This window comes from Vicugna pacos, chromosome 5, assembly GCF_048564905.1.
Source record: "Vicugna pacos chromosome 5, VicPac4, whole genome shotgun sequence".
Classification (NCBI taxonomy): Eukaryota; Metazoa; Chordata; class Mammalia; order Artiodactyla; family Camelidae; genus Vicugna; species Vicugna pacos.
The window spans coordinates 44,279,499-44,299,606 of record NC_132991.1 but is presented as its reverse complement, the minus strand read 5'-3'; the positions used below and the strand labels follow the sequence as shown (position 1 = coordinate 44,299,606).

At 36.2% G+C, this 20,108-nt stretch overlaps 1 protein-coding gene across 5 annotated transcripts in view; it reads right to left on the bottom strand.

The window, feature by feature from the left end:
- Positions 1–7,797: 7,797 nt before the first annotated feature.
- The window catches only part of DCAF17 (DDB1 and CUL4 associated factor 17), a 34,998-nt gene continuing 22,687 nt past the window's right edge, over positions 7,798–20,108 (bottom strand). For 3 of the 5 annotated variants that reach the window (XM_072961147.1, XM_072961149.1, XM_031678358.2), the window contains 6 exons: positions 17,308–17,417; positions 14,652–14,742; positions 13,855–13,938; positions 11,801–11,956; positions 10,938–11,030; positions 7,798–7,982 (listed from right to left, as the gene is read on the bottom strand). In XM_072961147.1, coding sequence (XP_072817248.1) covers positions 7,860–7,982; positions 10,938–11,030; positions 11,801–11,956; positions 13,855–13,938; positions 14,652–14,742; positions 17,308–17,417 — 657 coding nt within the window. In that variant the 3' untranslated portion in view covers positions 7,798–7,859. Of the gene's footprint in view, positions 7,983–9,813; positions 11,031–11,800; positions 11,957–13,854; positions 13,939–14,651; positions 14,743–17,307; positions 17,418–20,108 lie in introns of those variants that run through there. The other 2 variants (XM_072961148.1, XM_006213957.4) reach the window with 2 other exon arrangements.

Sequence of the window (20,108 nt, the reverse complement as noted above, 5' to 3'; positions counted from 1 at the left end):
TAGTGTGAGCCCTATCCAACATGAAGGGTGTCCTTATAAGAGGAGATTAGGACACAAATGCACACAGAGGGAAGACCATGTGAAGACACAGGGAGAAGACCACCATCCAAGGAAAGAGACCTCAGAAAAAACCAACCCTGCTGACACCTTGATCTTGGACATCTATCCTCCAGAACTGTGAGAAAATAAACTTTTTTTCTAGTACCCAGTCTGTGGTACTTGGTTATGGCAGGCCTAGCAAACTTGTACACCCACGTACATACGCCTGAGGAGGAGACTAGCTGTGAATTTGTGAAAGGCTTCTTTCCCCTAGCAGGATTTTATCCTTTGAGTACCACAAGACAGTGGGTGATCACAATCTGCCTTTCTGGCCCAGCACTCAGCTTCAGACATCACGCTCAGGCAATATTTCACAGAAAACCAGCTTTGCATTTGGGCTCCTCGAGTTTCTAATAGGTCACACCAGCCCTGTATTATTATTAAAAGTTCTGCTGGCTTCTTTTTCTTCTAGTATGGTCTCTGCCTAAGTCAAGCCCACCAGGGAAGAAAACAAAGACAATTATTAGTTCACCTAGGAAGGATTCTTACTGTTCTGGAATTTCAGTTCACCTGAAATTTGATTTCTTCTGTATAGCACAGGGAACTTTATTCAATGTCTTATAATAACCTTTCATGAAAAAGAATATGAAAAAGAATATATATGTGTATGTGTGTGTGTGTGTGTGTGTGTGTACACACATGACTGGGACATTATGTTGTACACCAGAAATTGACACATTGTAACTGACTATATACTTCAATTAAAAAAATGAAATTTGAAAAATAACATTTATAATAACACCAAAACATATCAAACATCTAGTAATTAATTGAAAGAAAGATACGCAATACATCTATACAGGAAACTTAAAAACATTTTTAGAGAAATTGAAAACTACCTAATCAAATGGCAGGATATACTCTGTCAGTATATTAGAAGACTCAAAAATAGTGAAGATGTCACTCCTCCCTAGATTTATCTATATAGAATCAATGTAATCCTAATCAAAATTGCAGTGAATTAATTTTTGTGGAACTGACAAGTGGATTCTAAACTGTAAGAGTAAAGAATACATCAAGGGTCAAGAATGACTTTGTAAGCCCCCTCTGCCTGCCCACACCACCCCCTACCACCTCACACTATAAACGAAATTCAAGTTCAGGTGGATTGTAGCTCTAAATGTAAAAGATAAGGATCAGAAAATAATTGCCCAGAAACAGACCCAGGAAGGGAGTGAGAGAGGGATTTACTTCTCACTGTTGAACATTTAAAATTTTGTACCTGAAATGGAAATGGGAGGAGTCCAGTTACAACATATCGAAGTGACACTGAAGATATAGTGGCTAACAGTAACTGGTGTTTTAAAGAGATCTAGACTCTTTTCTTGAAATACAGACCCAAACTTGGGAGGGACACCATCAGAAATCATTTCAATCTAACTTTCTTCCTTTGTGATAAGGCCCTTGAGGTCCTTAGCTTTGATTCCCAGGTTTCCTATCCTCAGTCATATCCCAAATGGGACATTTCCATCTGCCTTCCAACACCCTGGATACATTAAGGACATCTCCCTACTCCTCATAGTCCTTCATGAGTCTGGGCTGTTCTGCTGCTGAAAAAAAAACAACTTGGCAAATTCCCCTCCCTTGTGATTAATCTGTTAATTCTCCTTGGATCACCAATACACTTTTCAAAACTTCAAAGATGAGTAAATGTCCTAGGTATTAAAAAACACACTAACTGTAGCACTATATCCCAAATGATATTGTTTATTAGAATGACTGTCAGAGAGCATGCACTTTTGAATTCACCTACATGTAGCATTATCACTCATTAGAATTTTAGAATAACAACAGCAGACACACAAATTCTTTAGGATATTTTTTAAAAATTTCATTTGTTTTGGGGGGTAGTTAGGTTTATTTATTTATTCTTAAAGGAGGTACTGGGGATTGGACCCAGGACCTTGTACATGCTAGGCAGGCACTCTACCACTGCACTATACTCTCCCCTTAAAGTCTTATTTCATTAATCTGTATGTAATTTTAGTATTCATTAACATGGACATTTTATTACTAGTTGCACTTCCTTGTATAATATACGTTTCTTCTAGCAGGCATCAATAGTTATTAAAATGCATCTTGTTTTATTCCTGTGTCATTAAAGGCACAATTAGCAATGCTGTTCTTTGTAGAGCACCTAATGAGTTCAATGATCAAACGCATGAGCCAGTCACAGAGATTGCTGTGTCTAAATGTTTCAGTCTTTGTTGGTAGGCACGTCCCTACAATGACTCAAAAGCATTCTTAGGCACTTCTGTGTAGTCTATTAAGTTCAAAATGGGCAACAAATATTTATTATAGCACATTACCAAAATTCTAAGATAGATTCTGAGACAGAAAAAGTGAATACTTGCTCAGAAAGTCATACAAGCTTATAACAGGGCACTTGTGTAGTGTTTTAAAATCTGAATTAAGGGCCACCATTTAAAAATTAGAATACTTAACATAAGTTAAGATTTGTACCCTTAAAAACATTGTAAGACCTGGCAACACTGGATTCTTGTAGAAACAGATCTCAGATACGTATGAAATCTGGGCCTGCTGAGGGATGTCAAACCCAGGGAACTGACCTTCACTTTACCTCATCTCACAGTAGAAACCGAGGAATGTGCTGGGTCTGCTTTGTATTGGTTGTACCTGGTTAACAGGAGGCACAGAACCAGAGTCTCTAGAATCAGGAAAGTATAAAATTCCCCATGACAAGGCAAAATTGATTGGCTCATGCCTGGAGGAACCTCACGTGCATAAGTGGTATCTTCATCAGCTGTACATCCTTGTGAAAATTTGTAAAGCCTGTACCTTCAGCATGCTTTGTGGTCCCCTGCATTTTGGAGGTAATCTCTGTAAATTTTCACACACTTTTCTATTACAAAACTTTTGTATCCTCTAACTCTCTCTGTTGGTGTCTTTATATCACTTTTCTCTCTGATGATACAGCTTGATGTCAGAAATGGGACTGACACAAAGACCCCAGACCTTAAAATGGCTGGGTTGATTTGAGGGAGGGATAGGCAAATTGGAGCAGAAAATACCCTGGAATACAAGGGAACAACAGGACCATCTTTGGCATAGGGAACTGTAAATGGTTTGTAGAAGAAAATGAGAAACTGTTTCAACGGAGTGTGTCTACTACCTCCTTGATTATGAGAAGCCGACATTCTAGTTGAAAAGAAAATACAATATAGAAACAGGCAGATTTATAATTTCCTGGTTACTTCTATTAGATCTGGGTAGGGGGACCGTGCTCCCAAGAGGTTTATGCCTGTTGTCCAGGAATGATTAGTGATGTTTCCTTTCACTCTCAAAAGTGTCTGTGTTTGGACAATAGGTTATATGATCACTCTAACTCTAGATAAAGTGGCAGAGGCACCTGAGACTTTCCAGAAGAAACAGAAATGGAAACCAGTGGACCAGGAATCTAGCTGGTAAGAGAGACCAAGAAAAACTCTGGGAACAGGACATTTGGGATGTTATATTAGATGAGGTAGTGGGCCCAAGGACCTCTTCAGGTTCACACCAGACTCTCAGTCAGCTCATCTTCAAGAAGCTATTCTATAATACGTGAGGTTTTAGATGTGGGGAGGGGCCTGGCTGGGAAATGCTTTAACTCTTACTGGCTTTGCTCTCTAAAGAGAGAAAGACAGATTACAGACTGGAAAGTTAAGTGTTAGAATAGCTTTTAAACGAATTTTTCAACATGCTTTAACCAGTCTCGTTGCTCTGAGAGATAAAACTTGAAAAATTATGCCCTTGAAGCCTATGATTTTCAAAGAAAAAAAAAGGTGTTTAAAATAGAAGGATTCAGAAATGACAGTCTGTTGAGCACATGCCCTTCTAAGAAAAAGAAAATTTAATTGAGCTATAAAACTTATTGGTAAAAGAATTAGTAAAGAAATTACTGGTAAATAATTTTCTTTTAAAAATTTCATTTGAGACATCAATTTAGGGATACTGATTACCTGAGCAGGTAGAGTGACTTCAGTATGAATCCTTTCACTGATTTTCTCTTTATGGATTCAGTTAACTGCAAATTTTTATCACTTCCGTAGTGGTCCTAAATTTCAAATTGACCTAAAATGGGTTCAAAACAACAACTGAGGTCACAGCAGCAGGTATTAACTGATTTTTCTACTCCAGATACAATTTTATTTAGTGTATGAACTTTCTAGACTGAGATAAGACAGGAAGAGGTTGGCAACATGCCCAGAGCTCCTCCAAGTTAAGTTGTTAAGTCCTAACTTGCTAATAAATTCTGTTTATGTGAGAATAAAACCTCTAGCAAAGGGCCAAAAAAAATTTGGAAATTATTTGTAAAAGCAGAATGTCATCTAAATGTAAAGAACTTGAAACCATTAATGTGTACCACAGTACAAATGTGATGGTAAATTTTATGAATTCATTATTTTTCACATAGTATGAAAAAATGGAACTGCAGATATTGTCTGACTTAAAATATGGTTAGAAATTTAGAGGTCTCTGGTGGGTTTATCCCAAGAATTCAAGGTTTGTTTTAACATTCACAAATCAACCAAGGCAACTTACCATATTAATAGACTGAAATAGGAAAACCATATGATCATCTCACTAGATGCAGAAAAAGTATTTAACAGACTCCAACATCTATATCCAATAAAAAAAATCAGAAAATAAGGACTAAAAGGGAACTTCCTCAAGTTGCTAAAGGCCATCTATGAACCACCTACAGCTAATATCATACTTAATGGTGAAAGACCGAACGCTATCCCTCATGCGTTCAGTACCCATATGCAGAAAAGACCATTGGCCCACACCTTGTGCCATATACAAAAATGAATAAAAATTGGGTTACAGGTCTAAACGCAAAACCTAAACTTAATGGCTAAGATTAAAAAACTGACCATATTAAGTGTTGCCAAAGATATGGGGCAACTGGAACTCTCCCATACTGATGATAGAAACTTAAAATGGTACAGCCATTTTGGAAAAACAGTTTGGAAGCGTCTTAAAAAGTTAAGCTTATACCTAACATATGACTCAGCCATTCCCTCCTTGGTATTTACGAAGCAGAAATAATGCATACGTCCATACAAATTTGTCCACAAATATTCATAGTAGTTTTATTTGTAGTAGCCAAATGTACATTAACCAGTAAATGTATTAACAAATTGTGATTATATACATATAATGGAGTACTACTCAGCAATAAAAAGAAATGGAACTATTGATACATGCAACACAGATGGACCTAAAAATAACAATACCAAGTGAAAGAAGTCAGAAAAAAAAGTACTTGCTATGTGGCTCCATTTAAATAAAATTCTAGAAAATTCAAACTAATCTAAAGTGACAGAAACAGATTAGTGGTTGCCTTGGGAAATGGGATGAGAGACAGGCAGGAGGAAGGGATTACAAAGGAGCAAGAGGAAACTTTTTGGGGTGACGGATGTATTCATTATCTTGATTGTGGTGATGGTTTCATGGGTGCATATATGTCACAATTATCAAACTGTACAGTTTAAATATGTGTAGTTTATTGTATGTACATTATACCTCAATAAATTTGTCAAGAAAATTAAAAATTTACACATAGCAAGTAAACACATGAAAATGTGCTTACTATCATTAGTTAATAAGGAAATATAAACTAAAACCACAGGGAGATCTAATATAGTTCTTGGGGAAAGCAGAAAGCTTGTTTAATATGCTTTCATATTAGCATCAAAAATTCACCTGGTTTAGAAATAACATTAACTCATCATCTTTATAGGAAGTCATGTTCTGCTTTTATTACAGTGTTTTACGTAGCCTCTTGTCTGGTGCCATCCTGTCCAGCTCCAGCACTCATGTGGATCAGACTAACATGTACCCTTAGCAACCCCGGTTTTTTCTTAGATGCTGATCTCCATTAAAGGAAATAGGGTTCCTTGGTGAGCAATGCACTCCATGTTTGAGAAAGAATAACTCAAGCTGAGTTTTGGGTTATCTTAAATATTATCACAAAGAAAGAATGTTTTCAGCAGTTCCCGGTGGGAGATGGTGTTAAAAAGGATAAGGGGTCGACCTGACAAGAGGGCTTGAGAGGCACAAGTAGAAACAATCAAAGTATCAACTGGAAATGATTACACACCCACCATAAGTACTAAGACAAAAAAGATCAACAACCACAAATGTTGGAGAAAATGTGGAACAACTGGAAGTCCCCATTGTTGCAGGCATGTAAAATGGTACAATCCTCTGGAAAAAAGGTCTGGCAGTTTTTTTATTAAACTAAATATATACCTCCCCGAGGACCCTATGATTCCATCCTTAAATGTTTACCCAAGGGGAACAGAGACTAATAGTAAAAAAAAAAAAAAAAAAAAAAAGAAACAGCCCAGTCCATCAACAGGAAAATGGAAAAAACAAACTGTGATATATTCATGTAAGAGAATATTTAGCAATAAGAGGAATAAATCACTGATACAGGGAACATGAATTAATCTCAAAAACATGTTGAGTGAAAGAAGCATTATGCTTTGTATTATTTCATATATGAAGTTTTAGAATAGGTAGATTTAATCTTTGGCAAAATAGAACAGTAGCTACATCTGAGAGATGGGGTGGAGATGACTGGGAAGGGCATGAGGAAAACACTCTGGGATGGCTGCAGTCTTCTAAATTTTGAGAAGGGTTTGGGTTACACAAGTGTGTGGATTTATGAAAAATCAGCAAATTTACACTTAGCATTTATGCATTACAGTGCATATAAATACACACTAAAAATTAAAAAAACTAAACCATAATAAACTTTATACACAATATGCACTTTAAAGTATTAGGGGGATGTATACTGACGCCTGCAATTTATTTTGAAATCAGTCAAAAAATAACATGGATAGATACGTAATAAAACTCGTAGACTAAAATGTAAAACCCACGTGGTTGGTATTTGGGCATTTACTGTAAAGTTCTGTCAACTTTGCTGTATGCTTGAAAATTTTCATAATAAAATGATGGGGGAAAGTTCCCAGTTGGTCTTACCTATTTTATGTCCTTTGCCTGAAACAAACTATTCTTTCTGTAGAAACACAGGGACCAGAAATTAGCCCCTGCATTCTCTCTGGGACTCTAAAAGGCAGGTGACACATGTAAACATTGTAAGAAAGATAAGAAAATAAAACAGGCATTGGAAAGGAAGCCAAGTTACATTAAGAATAATCACTAATACTGGTGTTTATTATCCCTGCGACAGGATGAGAGTACCTTTGTTGTGCCTTTTCAAAAAATGACTTTTTTAAACCATTGAGTGAAGAACCGTCTTTCATGTCAAGATACATACATAAGTCAACTGCGTCCCATCCAAACTTTGTCCAAAATTTAGACATCCCATCATCATTTAAAAACCAATTCTAAGCATTTGCCTACATATCCAATATTATCATTGTTAATATTCTATATATGGGATAAAATAACATCCTTTGCCTTTTGAGGACTTTAGAAGAAATGTGGCATAAGTTTGTGTCAAATGCTGTACTTCAATTAAAAAAAAGTTTGTGTCAAACGAATCTGAGTATCTCTGCACTTCTTAGTTGTAGGACCTTGGGCAAATTAACTTCTGTAAGCCCACTTTCCTCATTGGTAAATGAGGAAGGATGATGGTAGTTCATACCTCTTACTTGGTAATTTTTAAACATTAAGTGAGATAATTCATTTTACATGTATGACAATAATTAGCAGATAGAAAGCAGTTAATAAACATGTTATCATTAAGAAAAAGTATGTACAAGAAATGAAACATTCAATTAACGGAGGAATGTGTAATACCTTACTTGGTTTAAATAGAACCGTATCATCCTCACAAGGTAGTGCAGATAGCAGCTATGATAGGATTTGTCCTGTATTCTCTCAGAGTTGTGAGAAATGTTCTAGAAAGTCAAAGAACAATAATCTAGCTGGACTGATACTGTGAGAATACGGAATCTTAGATCAATGAGCAAGATACAGAAACACACCTCGTGTCAGCTTACTATCGGGACCTGCTGAAAGAAGCTGCCCTGCTTCACCCAAACCTGCATTAAACACTCAGAAACGTTACCCATGATGTTTTATGCTTGTCACTAGCACCTGTTAAGTAGGTGGGCACACAAAGCTCTAAAATAGTCAGGGGGTGGGGGTAAGGTGGGCAGGAGGATATTAACTACCACTTCCCTCCACATTAAGAGAGCGGCAGTCTCTTGGCCGGCAGGTGGCAGAATGAGGAGTGCATGCCACTGTGGGGAACTGGGGAGCCCATTATTTGGGGGGAAGCACGCTGCACTATCTCCTGCAATGTGTGTTATTTATATATCTCCCACACTCTTTGCCACCTTCTTTATCTTTTGGCATCTTTTGATTAACCTTTCTATTAACAACCATGCAGACCACATTCCCATATCATTTTATAATTGGCGGAAACTAAGTAGTAAGCAGCTTGTCCTTTTACTAGGGACGCAGCTCTCAGGACAGTTTATGTTGCCCGCAACTCCCTATTGTCTTTCAACAAGGTGCATTTCCTGCCTGACCCATATGGCACGTGGATCCTGGTCCAGTCTTGTTTTGGCAGCGGTGAGACATTAGGAGTTTCTTAGTGGTCAGTTTCCATCCAGACTAGAAGTATTCCACCCACCCTGCCCCCACCAAAAAAGCAGCTAGGAATCTCATATAGTTCTCAGATGCCTTTCTGAATAGATGAGTTCCTTTCTATCATTTCATCAAAAGAAGGCAATGACTTAGAGGAGAAGGGGAAGCTCAGTAAACCTCTTTTTTAAAAAGTCTGACAGGATTAAAGTCTTAACACATTTTTTTCTGAAAGATGTTTGGAAATGGAGAGCAGGCTTATACACAGCACTACATCTGCTTTGAAATCCACACACGCTGGGTTCTTTTCTCTGGTATTTTTGATCTGTTCCCTCTTACTGGACTTGTTTTTCAAGATATAAATTCCCTGGGCAGGATTGTTTGGATATAGCTAGGGTCCAGCTGGAAGTTTGGTGCAATATCCAGCAACTCACAACTACTGAACTGCTTTTTAATCACAATCATGTCTCCAAAATATCTGAAAGCTTCAAATATTAAATATTATATTAAATAATACTATTAAATGTGCAAAAAACAAGAATGGATTTTTCAGTTAGTAGATATAAAAGTATTAGAATTTAATATATGAAGGTAGTCTTATCATCCTGCTCATGAGGTAATCACATTTATTACTTTCCCAAATGGTTACTATACATAGGAGCAGATTCAGATTTATTTTAAGCCCACATATAAATATTTTCCCTCATTCTAAAATGTTAGCAATCTTTTCTATTGTACAAAAGACAGCTTTAGGTTTGTTCCCTTTATTTCTTTTAAATTTATAGACTCAGCTACTAATTTCTTGACTTAGAATAGCTAACACCTTTCTCTCATCAGCCTTGTTGAACATAATAAGCTTGAAATTTATCTGCAAACTTCAAGGGCAGAACAGGCAGAATTCACATTGTTCTTATCATGGCATCAAGCAAAAACTGAAGGAAAAACTGGAGGATTTTAATGTAAATCATCCAGGCTAAAATCCCATATTTTAACCTTAAATTTGAATCCGCAATGATTTTTATTGCTGTTTCCTCCCCTTTTATTTTTACTAGGTATTCTTTTGAGCCTGATTCTGAGAAATGTGCTAAACATGTGGATTGCAAGCAACTGGATTTCTCGAATAGGAAGCACAAAGAAACATTTTCTCCCTTTACTTAGACTGCTTTTATTTAACATTCTGAAGAATGATTATCTGAGTTCAAGGATCATATTTAGATTGGTTCTAACAAAGAAGAAAAAAACCACTCATTTCACAACTAAGATAGAGCCAAAAGGTTTTTCCAGCCAAGCAGTTTCCAAGTTAGTAAGAATTCCTGGGACTTTATCTACTCTTCCACAGGGAGCAGAGCTGGTGCAACCCAGGATACATTTATCTTATTGCTTAGGTATGAAAATACTGCCTAAGCAGAAATGGAAGACTCACCAAATAAACAGAATAGTGAAGTGAGTACAACATTCTTAGAGATATTAACAGCGAAACAGGCTACATATCAGAAAAACAAAATTCACTGAAAGTTTGCCTGGGATCTTTCATATTAGACTAATAGAAACACAAAAAAACCAATGGGACCATCAAGCCAAGAGAATAAAACTAAGGGAGAAAAGATAATTTAGAAACGATATAGCCAATTCTCGATACTATACACAAATACAAAACATATATACATATAAAAGATTTTTTAAAAACTGTGATGACACATTTTTGGGTGAAAGTATGCTTTCATATTATAGATCTCATTTTCCATCCTTAAGCAAAGTTTGGTTTAGAGGATATAGGATTTCTGTCTGTATCTTTTGTATCTTTCATTTTGCCTCTCCCTCTTAGTTTTACTAATCAAAATTCCATGCCATTCTTTAACAACCATGTTAAACACCTTCTTGTCAATGACCTTCTTCCAATGATTGGAACTAACCTGTCCTTCTCCGTCCAATCTTTTATATTTGGATCACCACCCACCTAAAAGCTTCAAAATGTTAGACTTCTTGGGATGTCATTCTAAAAACCTTGGCATAAAATGAAAGTCCTTACCCTGTTATATGGCAAGAATTTTAAAAAAGGTATCATAGTCATCTGAAGTCAACACAAGACCCTTTCTGGAAAACATCAGAGATATGCTATACAGATAATAAAAAAGGAGGACTGGACATGAACACTGGGATGTTTGGCTAGAAGTCTCTTAAGTTACATCTCAAAATTTAATATTATCTCCATCTTTCTTATAACTTCTGTTTATGGTTTCTTCTTCTTCCCCAGGGTCACATACCATTTGGTAAACATAGCAGCTGAAGACCCTGCTGGGTTTCTGTTCTATGTGTAGTACCAAGTCTCTGTCAAAGTAGACTTCATGGCTATATGTCTGTAATGAAAACACAGGCAAATGAAACCTCTTCACAAAAACATATTCACTATTGTGTCATTAAAATGTCACAGCATGCTAGGGATGTTCAAATATATATTTGGAGGCAAAATAATTCCCAGAAATAGTTTATTTTTCATTATTTGTGGATATGCGGGTTACTTATGAAAAAAAAAATTACACAAACTGTTGAGAATGAAAAGAGCCCTGGACTTAGGGGTCTGAACACCCAGATTCTACTGCCAGCACTGCCACTATTTCACTTGTGACCATGGGCAAGTTGCTAAACCTTTCAGGTTCTCTATTGATAAAACAATGATAAGATAAAATAATGCCTACTGTTATAAATTTTATATTCCATAATACTCAGAAGAGCAGACAAACACTTCCAAGAGTGCTTGAAAATCCTACATGTTTAGCTTTGTCATTATTAAATAACTTTGGGGATCCAAACAGTCTATTTTATTTTTAAAAACATTATCAAACATAAAATGGGAGAAAACCAGACTACAGTAAGGAAATAGACAGCCTGACTCAGGAAGAAATACAAAGCTTGATCTTCAAAGGTCATTGGAAGGAGGCATCCTCTACTGCCTAGTGGAGTGAGGCTAAAGAAGTACTCGTTTTGTCTTGCATATAGGATGATACCCTCTTTCACGTGGTCACTGGTGTAGGTGAACCTGGACTGACCTGAACACAGTAACATGTTCCAATAAATGTCACCTATAAAGAAACCTCTTACAACTTGGTATTCTATGGACTCTACTCACCACATCCCATGACTCCACAAGTGGAATGCTTTTAAGTAAAGTTCCATATTCATTACAGTGGAAATCCAGGTGAGCTTTTCCTTCGGCATCTATTTGAGTAACAGCTACCACAGAAAGCAAATCCAACTCATCTTCATAGTCCACAATTTTGAAAGTCTTGGGGAATACAGGGATAAAGCAGAGGAAAAGAGAGGACTAAATCCAGTTAGGATTATTTCCACATTTGCTGCTTACCTGTTCTATTACTTATAAAAATATATAGAAAGGAAAACGAATGGGTAGGAACACAGATGGAAATGTGCCTCTACTTACATGTCTAGTTAAACATCAGTCCCAAGATTTTCAAGACTCAAGCAGTATCCTACAGATTTTGATGAACAGAATCAAGTCTGCGTAGATCTCAGCTGAAGTATAACTGAAATTCTCTATTATGCCAGCAAACTAGAGCTTCTCCAAGTTCAAAGAGGTTTTCACTGCTGCTGCTGACCTGTGTGTTCACTGGTTTCCAGACAGGACTAAACAGATGAGGCTCAGTTCTGAAACACGAAGCTGCCCACTGTGCTCGGAAGCTTCTTACACCAGAAAACACAAGCCATTTCAAGAGGAACTGATAGCCCATCATACACTATTCATGACTCTATCTGCCATCCTTTTTTTTCTTTAAAACCCTTTTTGGTTCCCTAAAGAAAGCAAAAATGGCTGCTTATACTTGAGGGAGAATATTAGGAACTGAAATCCAACCCACAGAACAGGACTGGGATAAGAGACATTAGTCAGGAATGATTAATGATGCTAGACGTAAGACAGAAAAGTCTAACCCCAGAACTCTGTCTCAAGAAGAAAATCTGGGACTTCACAGCCTCATGGGCAAGCAGCTCTGTGCACACCCACCCAGGGATGGCACGTCTTGGCAGGCATAGGAGGTTTCTCTTAATCACCAAACGCTAAGCTTTCACTCACATCTGGTCAAACTGCTTTTTAATCTACATATATTTTCTGCTTTTACCACCTATGACATAAAAATTTACATAAATTTATTATCAGTGATTTCTTTTTATTTACTCTTTTGCCTTAATCTTACCTTGGTCAAACTTCAGAGGGTGACTTCTTGCCTGAATGTCAATGATTTTATAGATTTTAGTCATAACCCCTTTCAACTTTTCCTTTACAGATGAAAAGTTATTGTTTTCCAATCTCACAACGAGAGTATCTTTCTCTTTACTATTACCTTTTCCCTTCTTAATTATTCTTACTACCATTTAGTAATTTAGGTATGTTTTTTCTGAATACAGTTTTATATACATGGTAGGAAGCTTTCTGCTTCGTTCTAAATAAATTTCTCTGGTCCAAAAGAATATATATACTTTTTTTTTTGAGAGTAGCTATATATTGGGCCACCTCCAACCTACTTTAAAAGATTTCAAAAACCATCCTTAGAGGGCTACTCTAATATTTCTACTTAGAAATGGTCACACAAACAATTCAGGCTTACAAATGGATTTAGTATTTCTGCAATGGCTATATATTTGAAGCACGATCACTTTCAGCTGATTTCCTAAGTACTGTTAATGCTTTTTTTAAAAGAAAAGGCTAAAAATGTATTAGCTCAGGGACTGGCAAGGTCAAGTTGAGGCCAAAGGCTGAACTGATTTACCACACCCTCATACCTTCTTCCTCTGGCTCATGAAAATTAACAAATATATTTATATCTAGTAAGTGAAAAATAAGGCAAAAGCCACAGTCATCAGGATATAACTCAAGAATTTTCTAATAAAAGATTTCTCTAGGAAGTGTGGACATCAACAAAACAATAAGCCAATAATAGTATTTTCAAATTATTTCAGTACTCTGAACTCTTCCGCAAACAAAATTTTATGAACAATTTCAATATGAAAAGAGAGGACAACGGGGATGCACTGGTTCAAAAAGCATGCACAATTCTTCAAAGGCTGCATGGAGCTCCCAACCTCTACTCCAGGGTCTGGGAAACATAATTGAAAAACCACAGGCAAGTTCACACTAGCTTGGTTTATTATTTCTGGCTTAAATAATACCTCTTGTTCTGGGTCATCATCCAGAAGGTTAAAACTCTTTTTTACCACCCGTCCAGAAGCTGTAACAGTGGGTAAGTTTTCATTCTATCATATGGAGAGAAATAAAAAGATGTGACAAGTCCTATTACATGCAGTCAATGGCAAAATTGTACTAACAAATTCGTTAAAACTATCCAACCTTTCTCTAACATTCACAATTCTTTCCTTAACTGAGAAAATTCTGCCCCAGATTTCAAATCCTCCAATTAGTAAAAATATTTTATTAAAAGTTTTTAATGGATAAAATACCAAAAAGGCAAAAATAAATGCAAAGGTTACAAGTTTGTTACTTCACTTGCCTTTCTGATTTTTGCCTTAGTATTGTACAGCAAATAAAGAGTGGATCTGCTTTTGGAAATTTCCCTCCGTATGATTTTCTTCATGTTCTTAATTTGTATGCTAAAGAACCTTTTGGAATTAAAGAATGGAGTGTGATTTTTTAAAAGTTTGTATATACCCCAACTTACCCTAAGTTTGCATAATTAATTAACCTCAAAGGTTGATAATTCATCAATAAAAACTTAAAAAGAAACCCAGAGAGGAAACAGAAATAAGCAAAAGATAAATTCAACATAATCTACTCTCAAATTTCATAGGTACATGGGGCTAAGACCGGCTGCCATGTACACAAAATGAATAGACTTCTTAGGACTGTGCTGTTCTTTTCAGCCACACTAAAAGGCAAAAACATTTGGATATTATATTCTTACACAGAAATACAGTGATATACAAAGAATTTTAAAGGACTCCCGACTTACTTTGTTCTTCTCCCTGTTGGCCAAAATGACAAAATCTTCAGAGATCTGATGCTGGGCACTATTATTTTCTATTTCACTTAGCTTTAAAACTCTGAAAAGGTAAAAAGGATTCTAAAAACCTAAGACCTCAACACATCATCAAAGTGTCAAAGTTGAACTACTGAAAAGAAACTCAACAAAGAAAAATTATACTAACAATACGGAGTTAGTTCTCTTTTCCCAATTAGTCCAAAATATTAATGTCTGATAATCTAAAGTGTCCATAAATTTCTTCAAATTTAGAGATTTTGTTAAACAGAAAAACACAGAACTGGTGATAGCAGGTAGTGCTGAAGCAGGCGCTGCAGCAGCTTGCTGAGGCTCACGCCGCTATCCCCCAAGGTGGCTTAGTCAAAGTTGCTCTAAAGCGCCTCCTCTCTGCCATGCTGCGGCAGGTCTTCAACGCTTTCGCTTTGACAATGGTATTGATATCTGCATTTTTATTTCTGAAGATTGAATGAGGTATCAATGAACAACACTCAGAGTTAACTATGATACAGATTGGATTAGAAATGAAGCCTAGACTAAGAGTTTTCATGATAGAGCAATATTTAAAAACTGCAAATAACTTAACACTTTTCTTTTTCTTAGGATTATATTTAAAGATTTGGGTTTTTCTGAGTGCAAATGGCCTCAGGGATCAAGCTTATTAAGCAAGAGAAAATAATCTGCTCACTAGCCACACAAATCTGTTCAAAGTATTAACAAGCATCAAAAGTACAATGTCCTCAAAGCTTAAAGTCTCAAATGCAGGCCAAGAGGACAGCAGAGAGAAGCAGCCACTGTGGCCAGGGAGAGCTGGAGGCCTTAAGAGTTTGCCAGAGACAAAGAAATCAGATTATATTTTAAACTTCTTAATTAGTTATCTTAATTAGTACCAATATTTAAAGGTGCCTACCTTTTAAAACCTGGCTAAAAGGCACATACTGCTTGTGGACCTTATTTTCTTAAACTCAAATGGATATAAAAGATGGTTAGTAACAAACATTAAGAATAAGATTAACTAGAGCTGAACCACAGTTTTCATGACTTTCTGTAAATCATTAAGTCCTTTCATCCTCCTTATAATCCATTCAGAGTAGACTAATTATCATGGAGCATACAAAATAAAGAAGGCAGGCAACGCCCTTCTTATTCAACAAATACTGAGTACCTATTCTGTGCTAAGCCCTGTGCTCAGTGCCAGGGTTATAGTGTCAGCAAACAGACTCTTTCCCAGTCATTATGGAGCTCATGATTCTAAAGCTAGATATTTAAACAGATAATCACTCAGATAATTTAAACTGCTGTAAGTACTATAAAAGATTACACAGTGGGTGCAATGAAAATACGATAGGGGAGCTAATCTAATGAGGGGTATCAGGGAAGGACTCTGTGAAAAGGGACATTTAAGGGGGCATAAAATATGAATAGAAATTAGGCAGGAGAACAGATAGGGAAAACACTAAACAGAGAGAATAGGTCCTCAGCCTTCTGAACAGATAGCATGACTGAACTAAATAAATTGAGTGGAAGGAGTCTTTCAGAACAGCTAAGTATGCCTGTCTTTATGTTAGGTGCAATAGGAAGTCATAAAAAGATTAAAGCAGATTTCACTAGGTTTTTGTGTTTGTTACTGTTTCAAAAAATCACTCTAGCTGCTGGGAAGAAAACACTTAAAGAGTAAAAGTGGATTCTTGGAGTCCTGTAAGTAGGCTATTACTATAGTCCAGGCTACTGATGACAATGGCTTGACTAAGATGGTGACAGTGGCCAAGAGCAGAAACAAGGAAGATTTAAGAGATATTTAGTAGTAAAATAAATTGGATTGACAGGATATACGGGGGGTGTGTGTCTGTGTGTGAGAAAAGAGAGAGAGAATGCAAGTGAGTGTTTAAGTACACATACACTGATGAAAGACAAGATGGTAAGAAAGTGTCGAGAATGATTCCAGATTTCTGACATAAACTTAGATTAGAGGAGTGGGCTAAGATACAACTTTTGGAGTTTGGGTGCACACATGATCTTTGAAGCCAAGGGCATTAATAGAAGAATCATGCAGAAAGGGAATGAAGAATGAGGAAAGAGGTCTAAGTTCTAAGGGCATTCAGTCAGGAAAGAAGAGGAAGAGCATGAAAAGATACTAAGAAAGACTGCTCAGAAAGGGAGGAAAATGTTCAGGAGCACTGTGGTGTCAGGGAAGCCAAATGAAGTGTGTTTCAAGGAAGGAGAGGTCAATTGTGTGGAAGACATGGCTAAACTACATAAAACAAGGTTTACATCAAACAACCTGCTACTTCTCTGGTAGTAAGGCTGCCTTTTGGAACAAAGATAATTCAATCTCTCTCATTAATCCTGGAGAATGAATTATAACCTGACAAATCAATGTGTAATCTCCTTTCACTCATACATCATCTATCATCCACCAAAGAATTTATACAAATGTAATGTTTACAAACAGTAATGATGAGCTTGAAAGAATAAAGTCAGGTTTTCTAAATGCCAATCTGAAGAAGCACCCTACAACAAACTGATTATCTCCACAACTGGCTCAGTAGTTAGCTGGCAAAAATAAAGATGCCCCAAAGTACCACCCAAAGCTATTTTTAACTTTAAAGTAACTAAGGAAAATACTCACTTGACCTGATTTGGGCCAACGTGTATTATTCTACCAGAAGCATCAGGATGAAAATAGATCCAGTCAGATTCTAGAGAACAACACTCCATTTCTTGGATCCCATTTTTTGCCTGAAATTGGGAAAAAATATTGAAAATAAACATTAAGGGAAAACAAAATAGTTTTTTCAAACCTAACATCAGTGATAGATCAGTAAGTCAAAAGTAAAGGGAAGAGAAAATATTAACCAGCTGAACTGGGGTGTGTATTAAGGCTGAATTAGGACACTCAAACTTGAGATATACAGAACACTTAAATTCAGAAATTTCATAGATTTACCATGTACCATATATTATAGTTCACAAGTAATAACTTAAGTCACCATATCTCAAGCACCTAATTTGTGTCTGGCACTGCAGTAGATGTTTTTATTTATTATTTCTTTTGGTCTTAGCAACTATCAAAGCATACATGGGTTATCTCCATTTTATGGATAAGGAAACTGATATGCAAAGAGGATAAATCATTTGCTCAATGTTCTGCACCTACTAAGCAGCAGTTTAGACTCCGAAGTCAATAGACTTTCCATTATTTAACTCTGCCCTAATTATGTAATGTAATCCCCTACAATTTCTTCCTCCCTCCCCCATCTCCAACAAACTGTCAATCAGAACAGGGATGGATTCATACTAAGTGAAGCAAGTCAAAAAGAAAAGACAAATACCATATGAAATCACTTATATGTGGAATCTAAAAAAATGACACAAATGAACTTACTTATAAAACAGAAATAGACACAGATGTAAGAAACAAACTTATAGTTACTGAAGTGAGAGGGATAAATTGGGAGTTTGGAATTTGCAGATACTAACTACTATATATAAAATAGACAAACAGTGAAGCCCTACTGTACAGTACAGGCAACTATATTCAAGGTCTTATAATAGTCTATAGTGAAAAAGAATATGAAAAGGAATATATATATATATGTAAATAAAACTAAGTCACTATGCTGTACACCAGAAACTAACACAACATTGTAAATTGACTACACTTCAATTAAAAAAAAAAAGAGTGGATAGCTCAAAAATAAACATGCAACCAAACAGGTCACATAATCTCCTTGGATAAATCAGATTATTAAACTCTAATGCTGAGGAAATGGTCTCATATTGCTTAGTATTTAAGGTAAGTAGAGATTTATTTCACAGTAGTATATTTAGACATTAAAATAAAGAAAAAGATACTTCCATATGTGATTATATATGTAATAAATGTTTTACCTTATACACAGGGGCACTGGGGACTAATATAGTATAGATACATTAACTTCGCTTTATCCAAGTCATTTAATTTCTCCAATGTAAAAGGAAATGATACCATCTTTCCTATTGGATATTCATTAAAGTTTCTGACATACAAAATTATTAATTTCATTAGCATATACTGACAGGACACTATGTTTAAGGTATCACACTAGGTGTCCATACCTGACATTCATTAAATATAATCCTTGTCATTGAGGAGCTCATATTCAAGAAGGGATACAGAAACAGAAACAGAGAATAAGGCAGTGTAGAAAACAAGGTGGTCAAGCCATGCACAGGATATTATCAAGCATCCAACCCCAGTAAGCAGAATTTCAGGAAGAAAAAAAGCTTGAGTTCAGCCTTGAAATGAGAAGAAAATGGCTAGAAAGAAGAGACAAAATCAAAAGCACAGAAGTGTTAATCCATATAGCATGTATGTGTGTAAACATGAGTAGCCCACACAATTAAACTGAGAACTGGAGTGTCCATCCATGAGACTAGAGAGGTAGGCTGGGGCTGTATCACAAGTGCTTTGTATGACGTGCTTTTTTTAAAAATTGGAATTTAACATATTTTATGTATCAAGTTAATGCATGAGATTTAATTTTTCAAGGATTTTAATAAGTATCCTAATAATTTCTAATAGAAATGGTGGTATTACTACATTCTACATATAAGAAAATCAATGCAATGAAACATCTTGTTGCAACCATTGAAAATAATGTGTCCATTTTGGCATTAGCTCCAAAAGCTCCTTTGTTTAATATAAAACTTTATTATACTCTTGTGTGTGTGTGTGTGCGTGCACGTGTGCGTATACACACACAAGAGATCTTTCTTTAGGAGACTATTCTCTTTATTATGATATCTAAACATGTCTGCAAAAGAAACATTATCTCCTTTTGTGTTAAGCACTAGGCAGCATTATTAGCAGCTTCTGTAGTTTCTATTATTTGCTCAAATGCTAGTTTAAAGCTCAGTTTAAGAGAAAGCTATGGGTCATTTTCTGAATTCTTCAGTGTGGCTGCATATGTGTTTTGGGGTTACCTACTCTTCTGACCGACAGGTGAGGAGGTAATGGGCATATGCATCATTAAGGTAGTATCATAGCAAGAGGTGTCCAGCAAAAGGACTGAAAACTTCCCCTGGATTTAGCAGTTATTCATAAATATGTTGAATTACAGACCTGACTAAATGTTACAGTCAGTAATTACAGAAGGCCAGCTCTTGACAGGCATGCTTGATGTAGATGTGGAAGGCCATTTTATATACACACACAGGAAAGAATACGTATTATCAGTACTTATAAGAACATACATTAAATGTCCAGAATGTGAACTGTACAGGGTTTGACTGGATGGAAAAGTTCAGTGAAAAAGAGATGTGACAGGTCCTGGTGGCTGAAGATGTCCACTGGCTGGGAGGTGAAAAATCAAAACACAGACTTGTCACAGTGAGGAACAGTCTCTAGGGAGTCCCTTGTAAAAGAGGATGTCACTGGCCTCAGCCAAA